The following is an 18,203-nucleotide window of genomic DNA, read 5'->3' on the forward strand; positions in this document are numbered from 1 at the left end:
GGGGGAGGCCCTGCGAGGTGAGCAGGGCAGGGCAGTACCATGGAGAAGACCTGACCGTGGCCCGCCTCCCCGCTCCAGACTCGCCCACCCAGGAGCGGGAGGAGCTGTTTATCCAGAAGCTGCGCCAGTGCTGCGTCCTCTTCGACTTCGTGTCAGACCCACTCAGTGACCTCAAGTTCAAGGAGGTGAAGCGGGCGGGACTCAACGAAATGGTGGAGTACATCACCCACAGCCGCGATGTCGTCACCGAGGCCATTTACCCTGAGGCTGTCACCATGGTGGGCGCTGGGGAAGGGGAAGGTGGGCAGGGCAGGGGCCCTGGAGGAGCGCAGACGGAGCTCTCACCTGGGCCCTCCCGACCCCTCAGTTTTCAGTGAACCTCTTTCGGACGCTGCCACCTTCATCGAATCCCACCGGGGCCGAGTTTGACCCCGAGGAAGATGAACCCACCCTGGAGGCCGCCTGGCCGCATCTCCAGGTACCAGGGCAAGGGGGGCTGGGGCCTAGCTGTGGGCAGTGGGGGGCTCTGAGCCCTGCAGCAAGGGGGTGCTCCCAGTCCTGGGGGAATGCCCCTAAGTGATACTCCTTTCCCCCCCGCAGCTCGTCTATGAGTTTTTCTTACGTTTCCTCGAGTCTCCTGATTTCCAGCCAAACATAGCCAAGAAGTATATTGACCAAAAGTTTGTCCTTGCTGTGAGTCCCTGAGGTTCCTGCCTTCCTCTCCCTCCAGTCCATGAACTCTAGCCCCTCGTCCCAACTCTTCGCAGCTGCTCACGGCTGCTTCTGCTGAATATCAGTACTGTATTGGGTTTCTGCTATGTCTACTGCAAACTGACTCGGGGGGCTAAACAAACCTGGAAGCTTCTATGAAGCTTCCAGCATAATGGAAGAAAACACAAAAGCAGCAGAGTTGCTGCTCACTGCCCTGCCCCCCACCACCCAATGGGGTATGCAGGGTGCACACCCAGACGTCACCTGGGGGAGGGCAGTAGCATAGAATCACTCTTCCCAGGGGCTTGGCCCCACGTGCCCTCTTTGACCTCAGAGAACCTCTGGGCTTCCCCTGGCCAGGACCCGGGTCATCCCAGCCCCCGGCCTTCCCCCTGCTCCGGCCTCACTGCCGCCTCTCCTCCCGCCTGCTCCCAGCTCCTGGACCTGTTTGACAGTGAGGACCCTCGAGAGCGGGACTTCCTCAAGACCATCTTGCATCGCATCTATGGCAAGTTTTTGGGGCTCCGGGCTTATATCCGTAGGCAGATCAACCACATCTTCTACAGGTGAGGCCAGGAGCCGGGGCTCAGGAGCAAAGCAAGCCCCCCACTAAGGTGGAGGTGGGAGAAGGGCGGTAGGCGGGACTTGCAGAAGGGCGGAGGGGTATCGGGGGTTATCAAGAGAGCCTCTGTCCCTCAGGTTCATCTATGAGACGGAGCATCACAATGGGATTGCCGAGCTCCTGGAGATCCTGGGCAGGTGAGAGGCAGGGCGAGGGCACGCAGGTCTGGACAAGGGCAGGGGAAACAGGTGCATTGAGCTTGGACATGGCCCTTTGGTCCTAACAGCCCTCCTTTCCCTCCCAGCATCATCAATGGCTTTGCCTTGCCCCTGAAGGAAGAGCACAAAATGTTCCTCATCCGGGTCCTTCTTCCCCTTCACAAGGTCAAGTCCCTGAGTGTCTACCACCCTCAGGTAAGCTGCCTTCCTCCTGGTGTTCGCTGGCCCTGGGGGCAGAGAAAAGAGGGAGAGGGAAGCATTCTGGCTGTGATGCCGCGGCAGAGGGAATGAGGACGGGATTTTTCTCTGCCTCCCTTTCTGTTCTGAGGTCTGGTCTCTGTTACCGACCTCTGTGACCTTCTGAGCCCTGACGTCACCTCCTTTCTCCCTCAACCTCCCACAGCTGGCATATTGCGTGGTGCAGTTCCTGGAGAAGGAGAGCAGCCTCACTGAGCCGGTAACTGCCGCCCGGGCCCGGGGTCCACCTCTCCCCGTCATCAGTCCTTGCCAGTGGGTACCTTTTGAGCAGCGCTGGCAGCAGGTGCCCGGGAGGGATGTAACCCAACAGGTGACATGGTTTCCTCTCTAAAGGAGCAGGAAAAACCTTTGTACACCCAGATGCAAGCTGGAGAACCACCAGCACTTAGCCACGGCCACCCAAGCTGCGCCCAACAGGGTCGGCGGGGAGAGGGCAGGAAGGCTTCCTGGAGGAGCTGGCAGGGGTTGGGGGCGAGTCTTATTCTGGGCCCTCCTCTCCTCGCAGGTGATTGTAGGCCTTCTCAAGTTCTGGCCCAAGACCCACAGCCCCAAGGAAGTGATGTTTCTGAATGAGCTAGAGGAGATCCTGGACGTCATTGAGCCTTCAGAGTTCAGCAAAGTGATGGAGCCTCTCTTCCGCCAGCTTGCCAAGTGTGTCTCCAGCCCCCATTTCCAGGTGAGACCCAGGGCCAGAAAAATCCCAGCCCCGGCCTCCCAGAAAACCGAGGCAGGACTTCAGCCTAGTGAGCCATGTCCCCACTGAGTCCCGCCGGTCCCCACCAGGTGGCGGAGCGTGCCCTCTATTACTGGAACAATGAATACATCATGAGCCTGATAAGTGACAACGCCGCCCGAGTCCTCCCCATCATGTTCCCTGCGCTCTACAGGAACTCCAAGAGCCACTGGAACAAGTAGGGAACTGGGGTGGCACTGGGCAGTGAGGATCTGGGATGGAATGTGGGAGGGTGGGGATGGACTCAAGAGTCAGTGGTCTCACCTGGTCCCTCAGCAAGCCGGGGCTGGTGCCCACTGCATATTAACAGGGCCTTGAGTGACTGACTGGGGACAAAAAATACCTACATGGGAGGTCTGTGCCACCCAGCAGCAGATTAGTGGCCTCTATCGCATCTCTTCTTGAGGTCAGATATTCTGCAGCTTTGGAGAGTTAATTCCATGTTGTGAGAAGCTGATGTGATCCTCTTAGAATGTATTAAATCCCAACGTAAAAAAGCTTTCCTGCTAAAAGCAAGTGTGCTGGGAGGGGCCATTAGTGCTGGGTGGAAGAGTGGGAAGTAATGGGGAAGAATGGGCTCTTGGAATGCGAGGTTCAGGCAAGGATGGACAGGCAGGCCCATATTTGCAAAGGACCTGACATGTCAGTCTCAAGTCACATGATCTGTCCAGAGCAATGAGCTTATAGCATGCAGAGGCTGGTGGGATGGGAGGCCCTGGCACAATAAGGGTAGTGCATCCTCTTATCTACCTCCTCTTTCTTCCTGGCCACAGGACAATCCACGGGCTGATCTACAATGCCCTGAAGCTGTTTATGGAGATGAATCAGAAGCTGTTTGATGACTGTACACAACAGTACAAGGCCGAGAAGCAGAAGTGAGTCTCTCCTGGGGGGTGTTCATCTTCCACACCAGCCCCCCTGCTTCTCTCTCAAGCCCATCCAAATCCTGTCTTTGCTTCCACCCCAGGGGCCGGTTTCGAATGAAGGAGAGAGAAGAGATGTGGCAAAAGATTGAGGAGCTGGCCCGACTTAATCCCCAGGTGAGCTGGTTCTGCCATCGCCCTGCACCGAGGGGTCCGGCTGGGGGTGGGGGAGGGACATTTGAGGAGGGCGGGAAGTGGACAGGGTCACACACACCCCGGGTGGCTCTGGCCATCTGTCCACCTCCTTTCCTCCCAGTATCCCATGTTCCGGGCACCTCCCCCACTGCCTCCCGTGTACTCGATGGAGACCGAGACCCCCACGGCAGAGGACATCCAGCTTCTGAAAAGGACAGTGGAAACAGAGGCCGTGCAGGTAGGAGCACAAAGATAAGACAGCCCTGGGAGGAGGCCGGAGCCACAGAGCTGAGGACTACGGGGAGGAAGATGGTGGGGTTCCTCAGGGGTCTCGATCGTCATCCCCCGCCCTCTGCACATGCACACACAGATGCTGAAGGACATCAAGAAGGAGAAAGTGCTGCTTCGGCGGAAGTCCGAGCTGCCCCAGGACGTGTACACCATCAAGGCGCTGGAGGCACACAAGCGGGCGGAAGAGTTCCTAACTGCCAGCCAGGAGGCCCTCTGACCTCCTTGCCTCCCGCCGCAGGGCCACGGCCCACTTGGCCCTGGGACACTGCCCCAGCCTCCTCCACCCTCTGCTCCCCACTGGCTGACTTGGGGCAAGGCAGGGCCTCTCTGCTCTGGGGAGGGGGGGACGCGGCCCTGGAAGCAGGGGCACCCAGAGAGTGGCCCCTCTTCTCCCCCAAAGGTGTTCATGCCTCCCTGCGCCTGGTACAGACAGGCTGGGCACGCGGTGCTTGGCGCTCTGACAGTGATGTGGGGATGCCTGGCCCCCTTCTGCTCCTCACCCCACAGCTACCTGAGGCTGCTCTGAGAAATACACACAGAAATAATACGCTCCTCTCCCCCTCAGTCCCAGGTACCCCCTCCTCGTCTCCCTCCCCTGCAAGCCTGTAGGGGGCAGCAGGAGACGATTCTCACCAAAGTTATGTCAAGCCCCACTGGCCCCTGGAGTGAATTAGCTGGAGGGGAGCCAACCCCCAACGGCCCAAATAGGCCCTCAGCCCCAGAGGCATGCAGGCTGATGGGGCTGCGTTATTTCCTCTTAGCCCCTGCCTGACCAAGACAATGTAGGAGGGCAAAAGGAGAGCATAGGCTCCGGACCACGAATAGAGGGCCCAAAGGGAGAGAGAAGGGGATGAACAGACACCCGACCCTATGCCCCCTCTCTGGTGAGCAGCAACCCTGGGATCACTGACATGGAAGGGACCACCCCGGGGCTGACTGCTTTCCTGTGCTGTTGGTCCCCAAAGCCAAGAAGAAGGAAGCAGGGAGCAGTGCTCCAAGCATGGCTCCCCCCAACACCTATTTATTTCCTTGTTTGTGTTGATGCTGGGCAGGTCCTCATTTGTCCCTTTCAGGTACCTTGGAGGGGTGAGGGGCTGGGGAGGGCCAGACCCAGGTTCCAAGGGCACAGGCAGTGCAGCTTTTGGCTGTGTACATAGGGTGCTTTATTCTCCACAGAGTGATACATGCTAAGGTGGGTTGGGCTTGGGCCGATGTCCCCATATGTACAGAACTGAATAAAGTGGGTCTCTGCGAAGAAGTCTGATTTGCCTTGATGTAGAGGGGAGCTGGGGAGGATGGAGATGGATGTGACAACCAGGATGTGTTCAGTCCTGTGCTGGTTCTGGCCTGGAATGCAAGGCGTTACGGCAGCTCTCAGGGTGGTCACTTCCAGGCAGGGGCGGCCTGCCGGGCTTGGAGGGCCTTCTGTACCACATCTTCCCACTGAGCATCTGATATCTCGCGAGCCCAGGCAGGAACCCCTGGTGCAGGCAGGCTTATGCCAGCCATCGTCCTTTTCACCAGCTCTACATGTTCTGAAATCACAGGCAGAGATCAGTTAGTGGGTAGGAACGATGGGACCAGCTCGCCTCCGCATTCGTTGAATTAACTCAGAGATTCTGGACTAGTAAGGTCACTGAATCTGTCCAGTTATTCCTAAGGAAGCCTGCCCATCCTGCCAGTCTAAAAGAATATCATTTCACCTGGATTCTGAAGTCTGCAAAATCTTAAATTACAAACTATTCTTTTAGGAGAAGGATGTTCCTCTGGGACTTCCCTCTATTGGCATTAACCAGTCCCCTTCCGTAATTATGCCAGAGTAAAAGAATAATCTCTTTTACCTGGGTCCATGGGTATAGAGCTGTGGTTGTTCAACGCTGTAGCTCCCTGCTCATCTTCATCCTCACTTTCTAGTGGTGGGTCCGGCAAATGAAGCCCCAGGGCCTGCAGAACCCGAGAAGACAGTTCAGGGTCAGTTCTTCAGGAACTCCAGCTCCACCTGCTCAGGAACAATGCCTCCTCCACATACCTGGATCCGATCCTGGATGTCAGCAACTACATCTTCTCCATCCCCCACTGGTGCCAGTTCCACCTCCTCTTGTTCAGGATCTTGGTTCAGAGGCTGGTAGGAGTAGCCAGCTGGTCCTGCCCCTGTTTCCTCTTGTTCTTCCTCTGGTTCCTCACTGCTCCAATCCCCAGTGCCTTCCGTGGGGCCCTGATGTGGCCCGAGTTCCTCAGTCTGATTGGGGAAGATACGTTCAGGACCCATGGTGTCTCCCCCTAGAACTACTGCTGCCATCGGGCAGGGGCTGCAAGAACAGGAAGGCAGGAGAACACGGATCGGATGAAATTAAATCCACCTTCAGCCTCTCAACCAGCTCCTGGTTGTCTCCTGCTAAAGTCCACAAACATTTAAACGCCTCGAGTTTCCGGCACTCCATACCACCCAGCCTGTCCTGGCCCCTCACCTCTTAAAACCACTCTTATTCCTAATCGAGGCCCAACCGCCTTTCTCTGCCAATTCTTAAATAGCAGTCCAACCGGAGGCCATGCCACCTCTCAAAAGACACCCCTTCGAGAACGCCCCCTCCCCCCAATCCACTTAGGAACTCCGGGTCGCCAAACAAGATACCTCTGACTAGGCATACCCGCCCCCTTCTCTCCCCTCCAGGGGTTTCCCCTCTGTACCGCCTGACAAACGCCCTTCGGGCCCCCGGGGCTCCTTTCAAATGACCCGAGTTGCGGCGTTCCCCACCCGCCCCACCGAGTCTCCGCAGTGGTGTTTCCGCGAGCCTCACCCGCTCAGAGCCCGCGACCGAACCCGCACCCTCACTTCCGGCCGGGCAGGACGTGCGCGGGGGCGGGTGCCCAGACCTCCAGCCCCGCCCCACGCTCGTGATTGACGGGAGCTTGGACGAAGAGCCCGCCCCTTGCCCCGCCTCCACCACCTTCTCCCAGGCGCAGGACTACATTACCCAGAAAAGCCCAGGATCTTTGACACGTATCTGCACACCGTCTCCTCCGGCCCCTGCCCACTCCAGGCCCACCGGAATCCCGTGGCAGCTCCCACTGGAATCCCACTGGCAGGCCCACCGGAATCCCACTGGCAGCTCCAGGCCCACCGGAATCCCGTGGACTACAAGTCCCGGTACGCTTCGAGCACTCAGCTCGGACTGCACGTGCGCATCCAGCTGCCCGCCGGAAGGACACAGCCTGGCTGTGTTTATCTCGTTGGGGACGGAGTCGTCGGTTGGCGCGCAACGGGTTCTAGGCTGCAGGCAGCGCGAGGACCCGCGGCCCCGCCCCGGCCCGGCCTGGCAGGTAGCCCGGGGTGGGCTGAGGGACAAAGAAATCTGTCGGGGCTGCAGACGCCCCTGCCTAGCGCTGGGATCTTGAGGGAGGGGCCTGAGAGTGCTGCGGTGGGGGCTGGGAGGGAGCTGCGGGATGATGGGAAAGGAAAGTGTTAATGGGGAGAGAAGGGCTCGGGGAGGGTGCTGAGGAAACCGGTGGGGGACACCTGGTAGCTGGAGGAGGCCCTGAAGGAAACCGGGAAGAAGATCGGGTTATGAAGGGAACAGGGAGGCTGAGGATAATGGAAGAAAAGGGCGGGGGTGTCTGGCGTTGTGGGGGAGGGGAGGTTGGGGTGACTGGAAGGCGACAGGGATAGCGTCATGTACAGGGAGGAATCTCTCAGGCGGGAAGGGGTCAGTAAATATTAGCTTTTTTCCGTCTTAGTGGAAGAACAAAAATGAAGGGCTGTCACGGTGGAGCTTGGAGTTGAAGGAGGAAGGAAAAAACAAATGCAGAGCTCTCAGGAGATCAAGAAGAGCCAGAAACTGGGAGTGAAAATTGCACGAGTAGGAAGGGGGGGCAGGTTCATGAGGGGGATTGAAGATGCTTGAGAATGCGGCGATGAGGATGGGAGAGACGGGGAATAAGAGGAGCCTCTGAGACCCGGGGGGGCTTGTTCTCCCTGAGCTTGAGTTGTTTTTTTGGAGGAGAAGCCACGGGGTTTTTCCTCCGCCTTTGCACGTAATTGCCTCTCTCTTGCCCTGTGAATGCTCTACCTTGATCTAGCTGAAGGGGAAGGTGGAGTCTATGAGGGAAGATGAAGGTCTCCCATTCTTAAGCCTGTCACCCTCCTTCCTATCTGTCCCCATAAGCTCAGATCCAAGAGCTCTTGGATTGACGATGGGAGTGATGAAGCGAGAGTGGTTTCCTGCTGGGGCTATTTCAGTTTCGGCAGAGTAGCTATTTAAAGCGTGGGGTTGGGGGTTGAGGGAGGCTGGGGAGGGCTGGAGGACTGGCAAGCCAGCTGAAGCCCATATGTCTTTCTTACGAGGGGCCGCCATACTTGAGCTTTTTGTGTTCTTGAGGTTCTGCCTGGCGTTTCCCTCTGCCAGGGCTTCTTGAACAGGGAGCAGATGATCCACCCAAACCTGTCAGGTGCCAATCAGTGAAGGCAGTACCAGCTGTAGGAGACCTGCCTGATAGAGCCTTCAAATGTACCCATTATCACTAGGTTGGAGGGTTGTAAGAGACCATGACCTCTCATGCCTGGATCTTTTTCTTGTCCTGGCCAAGGGCATTTTTGCTTTCCTTTCCCTTTCCGTTGTACACCTCTACCCCTCTCCCCTTTCAGGGACCCAAGCAGGAGAAGAACTGCTGGAAAACAGCTTGTTCTCTATCACAATGGGCAGGTTGGGCAAATGGCAAGAGGAGAAAACGCCTCCTCCCCACCCCCATGCCTCAGTCCCCAGCAGACACATACCTTTCTGACTTAAGTTCTTGGCAGGATACCAGGTACAGCTGTCAGAGGGACTCCTCGTGCCCGTAGGGGCCCTGGGTGACCCCGATGACAACTGCTCAACTTGACAAGCGCCCCAGAATAGGGGCTAGCCATCCGTGGAGGTCCCTGTCCTGGATCGATCCCACCCCATCCTGGATAGAGGGACCGTTCCACTCTAAAAGCCTAAAAGCTTTTCTGCGTGGAGGCACTCGTGCCAGCTTCCAAGGGACAGTCTGAGGCTGGCTGGGCTATTAATAACTCTGAGTATTTTGAGATCCCTCTCCCCACCTCAGAGAGCACAGAGATTCTTAGAGAGGTGGCAGTAAGCAGAGTAGGGCCAGAGAGACAAGAGAGCTCACTGACCTGGGAAGGGGGCTTGGGCCAGGACAGGGACAGGGTACAACCTCCGTGGGGAGGGGTGACCATGCTGAGCCCTAGATCAGCAGTTTGAGCTGGTAGGCAGGTCAGAGTGGCCCCACCCTTCGCTGTTGGAGAACACAGGGCCAGGGCTAGCTTCCTGACCTCGGCGGCTTCCCTGGGGCAGAGCCAGCCACCTGAGCTGTGGAGGGGTGGTGTGGGAGGGCCCCCAGGGTGACACTTGCAGGCAAGGGCTAGTCCAAGGCAGAGTCACGGTGAGCCAGGCAAAGGCCCTGCCTGAGGAGCCCGTGGCCCCAACTTGTGTGCAGGTAGCAGAGGCAGCAGGCCGTGCCGGGGGGGCATGTTGCTGTAACCAGAGGCCCAGGGGATGTTACGGTGGACAGTGCACCTGGAGGGTGGGCCCCGCAGGGTGAACCATGCTGCAGTGGCCGTGGGGCACCGGGTGTACTCCTTCGGGGGTTACTGCTCAGGTGAAGACTATGAGACGCTGCGTCAGATTGATGTGCACATTTTCAATGCAGGTAAGCAAATTCGGGAACCGTTCCTGGGTACCCGTGTCAGGGAGGGCAGTGGGCGGTGGGTGGCTGAGTGAGGTTTGATGGTGTGCCCCACGACCAAAGAGGGTGGGGGAAACCAACGTGGTTGGGGAAAACGTGGACGGCCTGAAGGGAGGTTCCCAGGGCTGAGCAGAGCTGTGCCCACAGTGTCCTTGCGTTGGACAAAGCTGCCCCCGGTGAGGCCCGCCGCGCGCGGGCAGGCTCCCGTGGTACCCTACATGCGGTATGGACACTCAACCGTTCTCATCGATGATACTGTCTTCCTTTGGGGCGGGCGGAATGACACCGAAGGGGCCTGCAATGTGCTCTATGCCTTTGACGTCAGTGAGTATGGGTCTTAGGGGGGCTGTGTTCTGCCAGATGGTGCCTCAGGGGGCCTGGGAAGGGTGTGTGCTGAGGGGGCTGGGAATAAGGTGCCCTGGAGTCTAGGAGGGAGTGTCCGCTTGCTTACCGGGCCCGCCCTCTGCCCTCTTCAGATACTCACAAGTGGTCAACACCCCGAGTGTCAGGAACGGTTCCTGGGGCCCGGGATGGACATTCGGCTTGTGTCCTGGGCAAGACCATGTACATTTTTGGGGGATACGAGCAGCTGGTAGGTCTGGAAGCAGCCAGAGGTTTAGGGTGGGAATGAGGAGGAAGAAGGGGAATTGAAGGTGGTGGAATGGGAGGCTTTGGTTTGCTGGCAGGTTCTGAGGTGAGGGGCTTGGAGGGTTGGGGTGTGACCCCTGTCCCTCTCTTTATTCTTTCCTTCACTTCCTTTCTCGTCCCTGCCAGGCCGACTGCTTTTCCAATGACATCCACAAGCTGGATACCGGCACCATGACATGGACCCTGATCTGTACAAAGGTCTGCCCTTTTTCCTCTCTTCCAGACACCCATCCTCAATTTAAGAAACCGTAGGGAGCTCAAACTGAAAGCTGACCCTCTCTCCGTGCCATCTTTGCTCCTGCCCAGGGCAACCCCGCACGCTGGAGGGACTTCCACTCGGCCACAATGCTGGGCAGTCACATGTATGTCTTTGGGGGCCGGGCCGACCGTTTTGGGCCATTCCATTCCAACAATGAGATTTACTGCAACCGCATCCGTGTCTTTGACACGAGGACCGAGGCCTGGCTGGACTGTCCACCAACCCCAGTGCTACCCGAGGGGCGCCGGAGCCACTCAGCCTGTGAGTGTCTGTTAGGTCCCTGCTGAGTTCCCCCGCATTGTCCCCACACTATTGACACACCTCTCTCCTTCCAGTTGGCTACAACGGGGAGCTGTACATTTTTGGTGGCTATAACGCAAGGCTGAACCGGCACTTCCATGACCTCTGGAAGTTTAACCCTGGTAAAGAGCACTGCCTTTAAGGGAGAAGGAACAGGGTGCTGTGGAGGTGGGGTGTAAAAGAAAAGAATAATCCTGAGTAGTTGAGGGGTGGAGTGGAGAGGATATCTGGACGAGCAGGTACTGAGCCTCCATCTAAACTTCTCTTCAGTGTCATTTACCTGGAAGAAGATTGAACCGAAGGGGAAGGGGCCATGTCCCCGCCGGCGCCAGTGCTGCTGTATTGTTGGTGACAAGATTGTCCTCTTTGGGGGCACCAGGTCAGGAGGAGAGAAGGGAGGGCCGGAGCCCTTGGGAGTCCAACGACTCCCATGGGAGACATTTGAGCAAGAGAGTCTCCTGGGTAGCCTTTGCTCTGTCCTTCATTTCTCTTTTTGATCCTACAGTCCGTCTCCAGAGGAAGGCCTGGGAGATGAATTCGACCTCATAGATCATTCTGACTTACACATTTTGGACTTCAGTAAGTACACTTATTCCCAAAGTGCTTCTGCCATCAGGGTCCCTGTCTTTGGATGGTGATATCCAGGACTGGACCCTTTCCTTGGCTTTGACCATCTTCCTCTCCCATAACTCCTCCTTTAAAGGCCCTAGTCTGAAGACGCTGTGCAAACTGGCTGTGATTCAGTACAACCTGGACCAGTCCTGTTTGCCCCATGACATCAGGTACAGTGAATGGTTGGAAGGGAGGGATTAGTTGAGGGTAAGTGGGCAGCACAGGCATGACCTGATTGACTCAGTCTAAGTGTGGAGGAGAGAGAAGATTTTGTTCTGTAGTCTACTTGTGGCGAGGGTGCTGGAAGGAAATACAATAAAACTGTCACTGAATAAATTATAATGAAAAAAAATCCAGTTTTCGATCCAAGCTCAGAAGCATCACTTCCTGAGACCTGAGCTTATCCAATTATTTCTGTTAATGTGCTGAAAAAGTTTGATTAAATCTTAGAAGAGGAAAAAAGACAAATTTAGGAGTCTGGATCACATTAATTCCAGAAATAAGGGCGTTTTTTCTAGCCACTTCCCTTTGAATTCTATTCTTAGGTCTAAATCAAGCACCGGAAGCTACTTTGTATATAATTGTACTCTTCTGGAACGTTCTGTGACACTTTCCTCTCCTTGTATCAGTTCAGCTTAATTCCTCTTGCTGAGGTTCTATGTGTTCAGTATTCAGTACTGATACTCAGGTGATAAGAGGATACAAGGCTGAACAGGTGGGTCCCAGGTTGGCCCAGGATTGACACATGTCTCAAGTGCCTAATACCAAGTAGACTGCAGCTTTGGTATAAGGAGGTACTTGGTGCAATTTTGTAGAATGGCCGTTGTCAAAAAGAGAGGAACTGAATTTTAATATGGTGGGATGGGTGGGTGGTGGCTTTAAGAGGATGGGAGTTGAGAACAAAACCCGGCATTCCTGGTGGGAGGAGGGGCTTCCTGATTGGATCTGAGCAGAGGAGGAAAGGTAGGTTGGGAAGTTTCATTGAGATGTATACACAGATAGTTTGCTCCAGGTGTTGGGCATGACTATCAATATATAAACAAAAACAGGAAGTCCACAGGAGCTTGCAGGTGGATGAGTGGGTGGTAGTGGATTTGGTGGTGGGTGGGACCTGATTGTTAAACCTAACAGGGCTGTAAGGAAGAGGTGGCTGTGGGTGGCTCAGCTTTAGAAGGTTGAAGGGACTGGTGTGTTCATTGCTTTGAGCAATTCTGGATTTGGGGGTGGAGGCTCCCCCTTCTCTCCTTTCTGCCTGTCAATTTTGGCCTTCCAGGTGGGAGCTGAATGCCATGACCACCAACAGCAATATCAGTCGCCCCATCGTCTCCTCCCATGGGTAGGAGGATGTCTCTGCCACCTTCCTTCCTGAGCCTGCTGTTGTCTTCACTGCCCCTGCCCATCTCTTCCCCCGCCTGCCCCTTTGGACCTTGGACTTGGTATACCTCCGCGTGGAGTTGTTGGACTAGAGGTGTTTTCTGTGCTGTGAACTTAGTGGGGAGCTGTAGCAGGAAGGGCTAGGTCCCTTCCTCCTTGGGCCGAGGGCCCCTTCCCCTTGGTGCTCTGTCCCATTCACCTCCCTCCAACTGCTCCTGGGTTCTGCTCTGCCCCAGGTCAGCCACAGGCTGCTGGGAAGTGACGGGAATGGGAAGGAGGGAGAAGCAAGCAGTGTGTGAGCCTCAGGAGCTTCCCCTCCCCGCTCCCTTTTCCACCTGTTCCCCCCTGCTTGAGCCATGGGCATTGATTGCGAGCTGAGAGGAGTTGCAGCTGTTGGCATGAAATCTCCTTCTCCCTGACCTGGGGAGGCGAGGACCAGCAGATAATCCCATCCTTCCTTGAGCTGTTGCTGTACCCTGACACTCTCAGCCAGCTCAAATTTTATACAAATGAATTAAAAATCTCCAAACGTGTGATCTCTTTTTTGTGGAATACGACAGGGATGGCAGGAGTTTACAGTGGGGGCAGGGTGCTGAGGCTCAGGCTTCTCAGCCAAGAGCATTAAGAAACCAAATATCACGACCTGGCCGGAGTTTCTCCGGTGTGGAGTGCAGCGCCTTGCGACAAAAAGGTGGCGCCGTTCTGTCGACGGGGCGCCCTTTTCGGCCCAGGGAAGGTACCCCAGCCGCCCACCAGCAACCCGCTCGGGGTGGGCGGGATCTGCGCTGCTGACGCTAAGCCTTCCGGAAGGGGCGGGGTGGGGCCTGCGTGGCGGAAGTAACGCCATTAGTCTTCGATAGGCCGTTCCAGCCATGCCGAGAGCAACCTCCGGTGGCGGGGCGGTTACAGGGTCTCCCAGCGGGGCTCAGGATGGCGGAGAGGATGACGGGAGTCTGCAGAATGGTGAGGGCACGGTGCTGGGACGAGGGGCAGCGCTGAGGGCCGGGAGAGGGCCTCCGCGTCTGGTGCGGGCTCACCCTGAGACTGCCAAGTTGTCTGAAAGACGCAGACACCGGGAGCGCCCCCCAACACACTAGAAAGTGGGGAGTGAGAGAGGATACTTAGTGAGTTAGGACACCCTGAGCAGTTTTTTAAAGGGCAAAGAGGGTTTTTCGCAGGGAGAAAACTTATGTTTCAAAGCAGAGTCAGAAGGGCATTGATTATTGGGTAAGGCTTAGTAGGTGAAGATTCAACAGATTTCGCCTTCATTATTGAACGTCTGTTGTACGCAGGCACGGTTCTAGATATTGGAGATACAACAGTGAATAAAACAGTCCAAAACTGCTCTCATGAAGCTTACTTTTGGGGGGTTAAAAAAAGGCACGGAGACATAAGGAATTGCCTATTTTTAACGGATAAATTTTATGGTATGTGAATTATACCACAGATTTTGAGAAAGGTGATAAGAGCTTTGAAGAGAAAACGGGAGGGGTTATGGGGTTAAGTGATCACAGAAGGCCTCACTGAATAGGTGGCATTTGAGAAACCCCGCGAAGGAGGTAAGGGAGCAAGCAATACAGCTCGTGAAAGTGTTACAGGCAGAGGCAAAGTCAGTGCAGAGGAACTGAGATGGGAATATACCTTCTTAGGAACTGCTTGGAGGCCAGTTGACTGGAGAGGAGTAGGAAAGAGATAGTAGAAGAGATCAGAGACAAAATGGAATAGGTCACATGGGATCTTCAGGCTATTATAAGGCCTAGAGCTTTTACTCTTGAGTAAGATGGAAGCTATTGGGGAGTACTGAGTCTGGAGTGAGTGATCTAAAAAATATGTATGTGGAAATGAGGTGGGAGTGATAAGATCAATTTGCCTCTTTTTGGAAAGAGAAAGCTATTTTATTATTTAAAGAACTTAAAGTGAAGACTTCATGTCTCTAGTAGTTTCCTTCCTTTTTTAAAAAACAGTTTTTATTGGAGTATAGGTGATTTACAATACTGTGTTACTTTTAGGGGTACAGCAAAGTGAATGAGTTATACATATATCCACTTTTTTGGATTCTTTTCTGTATGGGTCATTACAGAGTATTGACAAGAGTTCCCTGTGCTATACAGTTGGTTCCTATTAGTTATCTCTCTTCTATATGTCAATCCCAGTCTGCCAGTTTACCCCCATCCCAGATTTGCCTTTTAGGCATCTCTCCCATGTTCAGTGAACATGAACTTGGGCAAACTCCAAGAAACAGAGGCAGGGAGGCCTGGCATGCTGCAACCCATGGGGTTGTAAAGAGTCAGACGCGACTTAGCGGCTGAACACCAACTGAGGCTGAAGTTGAGAGAGAGCTTTGAAAGCAGTGAGGCTGGAGCACTAAGTGAGGTGAGATGCTGCGCGTAAACTGAACCAGAATAAGGGTAGCTGAGCAACGAACGGAGACAGAGGTCTTTGTGGGAAAACCTGTGAAAGAGAAATTTAAAAGAGAAGGGGAAAAAGAAGGGACTGTCGGTTAGTTCATCTCCAGCCTTACATGTGCACCTTCCTTAGCAAGGTGAGGCCCCAGATAGCTGGAATAGTTGGGGCATTAGCTGTCAGTGGAGCACCATTACAACTTGTGTTGCCTGGAGCCTGTAGCGATTGGTCTGAAGGGGATATTGGAAAGGGTCACTTACCTAAGGAAAGAGGACGGGGCGATGTCTCCGCAGCAGTGGCAGATGCTGAGCTGAGTTGCAGATCCCCCACTCCCACCTTCCTTTCACAGACACATCTCACATGTCATTTGAGGAGCTGTTGGAATTGCAGAGCCAAGTGGGGACTAAAGCCTACAAACAGTTGGTAACAGGAAGCAGCACTAAGAAGCAGAGTTCTAGACCACCTGTCCAAAAAGCACCTGTTGCAGATAAGCACAGGTGAGGAGCAAGGCCTTTCCCGGGAGTGGAGGGAAAGACACCTACTTGAGTAGGTGTCTGCTTTCTTGGCTGGCAGGTGGGAGCCCTTTAATGAGACTGGAGTTCCCTTGACCTGTCCTTCACTTTCTCCATAGGCCTCTGGAAATGTCAGCCAAGGTCCGGGTGCCATTTTTGCGTCAGGTTGTCCCCATCAGTAAGAAGGTGAGGAGGAGGTAGTGAGCATTTTCTCAGGGAAAGGAGACAGAACAATTCTCTTACATTCTCCATTCTCTCCAAAGGTAGCCCGGGACCCCCGCTTTGATGATCTGTCAGGGGAGTATAATCCTGAGGTGTTCGATAAAACATATCAATTCCTAGATGACATCCGAGCCAGAGAAAAAGAGGTGAGTAGCATGAGACTGGTTTGTGGGGATTCCAGGAGGGCCTGGAGCACTGGTTAGAGAGGCAGAGGGGAGCAGGGCGAATCCGTTTACTAGTTGCGTGATCACCGGCAAGATACTTAACCTCTTTTCGCTTCAGTTTCCTTATCACAAAAAGCTAATAGTTCGCATTTCATAGTGTTAATGTGAGTTAATCTATGTGAACCTCTTAGAATGTTGCTTGGCACAAAGTTTCAGCTAACATTTACAGAATGCTAACCATCATACTCATTTTCCAATGTGGAGCTGGTGAAAAAGCAGCTGAAGAAGCGCCGTTCAGGGGAGGAGCATGAGAAACTACAGCACCTGCTTCAGCGAATGGTGAGGAGGTCAGAGTATGGGCGGGAGGCAATTCACAGTCCCTGTTACTCACCTGTCACCCCTGTCATCTCGGCTCCTCAGGAGCAGCAGGAAATGGCACAGAAGGAACGAAAGCGGCAGCAGGAGCTGCGCCTGGCCCTGAAGCAGGAACGGCGGGCTCAGGCCCAGCAGGGCCATCGGCCATACTTCCTGAAGAAATGTGAGTGGGGCACAGCTATGACCCACGAGTCACAGGGACAGACATTGGGTGGCCATAGTGACTGGATACTGTGTTGGGGGTACTGGAGCTGCCTAAGGGAGGCATGAAGGCTGGATCCCATGGTAATTTAGAGGAAAGTAGAAATGTTAATAGTAGGGAGTCGTTGTTTATAACCATTCTCATATCTCTACTGAGACTGGGCAGGGAGTGTCTCTTATCTTTGCCTCATATGTTGGGTTGGGCACAGAGAAGGAGCTCATAGTTGGTTGAATTGAGGAAGAGTGGAGTTGTGGAAGTCAGCTTGCTTTTACACACCAGTCACATAGCCCTGCGTAGTGGTTGAGTTACTGACCTGGGGCGGGGAGGCAGGGGAACTTCGACCTTAGCTTACTTTCTTTCTCCTTGTCCTCTAGCTGAGCAGCGCCAGTTGGTCCTGGCTGAGAAGTTTAAGGAGCTGAAACGAAGCAAGAAGCTAGAGAGCTTCTTGAGTCGAAAGAGGCGCCGAAATGCAGGCAAGGACAGACGACATCTTCCTTTGAGCAAAGAGTAGTAAGGAACCGTGGTCAGCTCTGCTGCTGCCCCAGTGAGAAGTGCATCTGTGGGGACACCTTTGGGCTTGGCCTGTTCTGGTTCTTTCCCTTTCAAGGGCAAGGGTCACAGCTGCCTTGGAACTCAACTGGCTCAGAGATGACTTGAAGCCTCTTGGACTGCCTGAGGGCTGGAAAGGAAGAGCAGCCGAGCCTTCTGCCATGCCACACTTCATCTGCTTGGATCTGGGTCATTGTCCTCGTGTCCTGCTCCCATCCTTGCCTTAATGGTTCTGATATAGAAGGAAAAGGACCTTGAGGCTGGTTGAAGGCCAGAGAGTCTGTGAGTGGCTCCCAGGACTGGGACTTCATGAGGAGCCAGTTCATAAACACTCCTGTCTCTCATCTTTTTATCCTGCTGCTTTTGTGGGTGGCCGAGAACTGTTTCAGGGGCCACATGTGGGTGGGCAGTAAACCTAAGCCTCCTACAAAGTGGGAAGTGAGATCAGAGCCCCTTCCTCCTTGAGCCCGACAGATGACACCATCATTCAAAGAGGGACCCAGTCCCACAACTCATCTTCTTAGTTTTGGTTTTGGATGCAAGGGGAGGTGGGAGGTGGGGACAGAAAGTGTCCCTGGTGATAGGTAAGCGTAGCTGGCTCTCAGTACTGTTTGGGTGGCGAATTCATACTGCCTATGTACTGGAATATCTTCACGATGCAGTTCAGTTTAAAGTGGTCTCTAGTTGGGAGTGCCTCCAGGTATACCTGGCAGAAGCAAATGCATTCCTCTATTTACTTATTTCGGTTGTGCTGGGTCATAGTTGCAGTTCATAGGATCTTTGTTTCAGCATGCAGGTTCTTAATTGCAATATGCAGAATCTAGTTTCCTGGCCAGGCCGAACTCGGGAGAGTGGAGTCTCAGCCCCTGGATCACCAGGGAGTTCCCAAAATGCATTTCTCTCTTGAGGACTGTATTTTAAACCCAGACTTCAAGGAATTCCTTCAGATAAAATTTCAAGGAATATGAGCTTACAGTGAAAACAAGGCACAAAAGGAGGAAAAAAACTGCATAAGCAAGAGTCATTAG

General features: G+C 54.5%; 3 protein-coding genes across 6 annotated transcripts in view; 2 read left to right on the top strand and 1 right to left on the bottom strand.

The window, feature by feature from the left end:
* The window catches only part of PPP2R5D (protein phosphatase 2 regulatory subunit B'delta), a 25,872-nt gene extending 20,783 nt beyond the window's left edge, over window positions 1-5,089 (top strand). Inside the window, exons 4-16 of the mRNA XM_055406652.2 lie at window positions 79-278; window positions 368-478; window positions 601-693; window positions 1,147-1,277; window positions 1,411-1,470; window positions 1,578-1,686; window positions 1,895-1,948; window positions 2,255-2,425; window positions 2,533-2,660; window positions 3,256-3,357; window positions 3,450-3,522; window positions 3,662-3,778; window positions 3,911-5,089. Coding sequence (XP_055262627.1) covers window positions 79-278; window positions 368-478; window positions 601-693; window positions 1,147-1,277; window positions 1,411-1,470; window positions 1,578-1,686; window positions 1,895-1,948; window positions 2,255-2,425; window positions 2,533-2,660; window positions 3,256-3,357; window positions 3,450-3,522; window positions 3,662-3,778; window positions 3,911-4,048 — 1,487 coding nt within the window. The 3' untranslated portion in view covers window positions 4,049-5,089. The remainder of the gene's footprint in view (window positions 1-78; window positions 279-367; window positions 479-600; window positions 694-1,146; window positions 1,278-1,410; window positions 1,471-1,577; window positions 1,687-1,894; window positions 1,949-2,254; window positions 2,426-2,532; window positions 2,661-3,255; window positions 3,358-3,449; window positions 3,523-3,661; window positions 3,779-3,910) is intronic.
* MEA1 (male-enhanced antigen 1) lies at window positions 4,978-8,818 on the bottom strand. Of its 3 annotated transcripts, none has more exons than XM_055406654.2 (4): window positions 8,603-8,818; window positions 5,861-6,140; window positions 5,673-5,775; window positions 4,978-5,366 (listed from the first exon to the last, which is right to left on the bottom strand). In XM_055406654.2, the coding sequence occupies exons 2-4, from the start codon at window positions 6,128-6,130 to the stop codon at window positions 5,215-5,217; spliced, it is 525 nt and encodes a 174-aa protein (XP_055262629.1). In that variant the 5' UTR covers window positions 6,131-6,140; window positions 8,603-8,818; the 3' UTR covers window positions 4,978-5,214. The 3 variants fall into 3 exon arrangements, with proteins under 3 accessions (XP_055262629.1, XP_055262630.1, XP_055262631.1); XM_055406655.1 differs by lacking the exon at window positions 8,603-8,818 and adding an exon at window positions 6,630-6,730; XM_055406656.2 differs by lacking the exon at window positions 8,603-8,818 and adding an exon at window positions 6,520-6,641.
* Window positions 6,824-17,673, top strand: KLHDC3 (kelch domain containing 3). Of its 2 annotated transcripts, XM_055406658.2 has the most exons (15): window positions 6,824-7,152; window positions 9,307-9,519; window positions 9,703-9,879; window positions 10,032-10,147; window positions 10,330-10,401; window positions 10,510-10,723; window positions 10,798-10,884; window positions 11,033-11,141; window positions 11,268-11,341; window positions 15,501-15,648; window positions 15,783-15,849; window positions 15,927-16,031; window positions 16,314-16,388; window positions 16,470-16,587; window positions 17,001-17,673. In XM_055406658.2, exons 2-15 carry the CDS (start codon window positions 9,366-9,368, stop codon window positions 17,135-17,137), a joined length of 1,653 nt encoding a protein of 550 aa, XP_055262633.1. In that variant the 5' UTR covers window positions 6,824-7,152; window positions 9,307-9,365; the 3' UTR covers window positions 17,138-17,673. The 2 variants fall into 2 exon arrangements, with proteins under 2 accessions (XP_055262633.1, XP_088687644.1); XM_088831518.1 differs by lacking the exons at window positions 15,501-15,648; window positions 15,783-15,849; window positions 15,927-16,031; ... (1 more) ...; window positions 16,470-16,587; window positions 17,001-17,673 and adding exons at window positions 11,466-11,544; window positions 12,648-13,281 and having other exon boundaries at window positions 6,834-7,152.
* The last annotated feature ends 530 nt before the right edge of the window (window positions 17,674-18,203 follow it).

Source organism: Moschus berezovskii, chromosome 23, assembly GCF_049115385.1.
Source record: "Moschus berezovskii isolate FMDL1 chromosome 23, NW_MosBer_1.0, whole genome shotgun sequence".
Lineage (NCBI taxonomy): Eukaryota > Metazoa > Chordata > Mammalia > Artiodactyla > Moschidae > Moschus > Moschus berezovskii.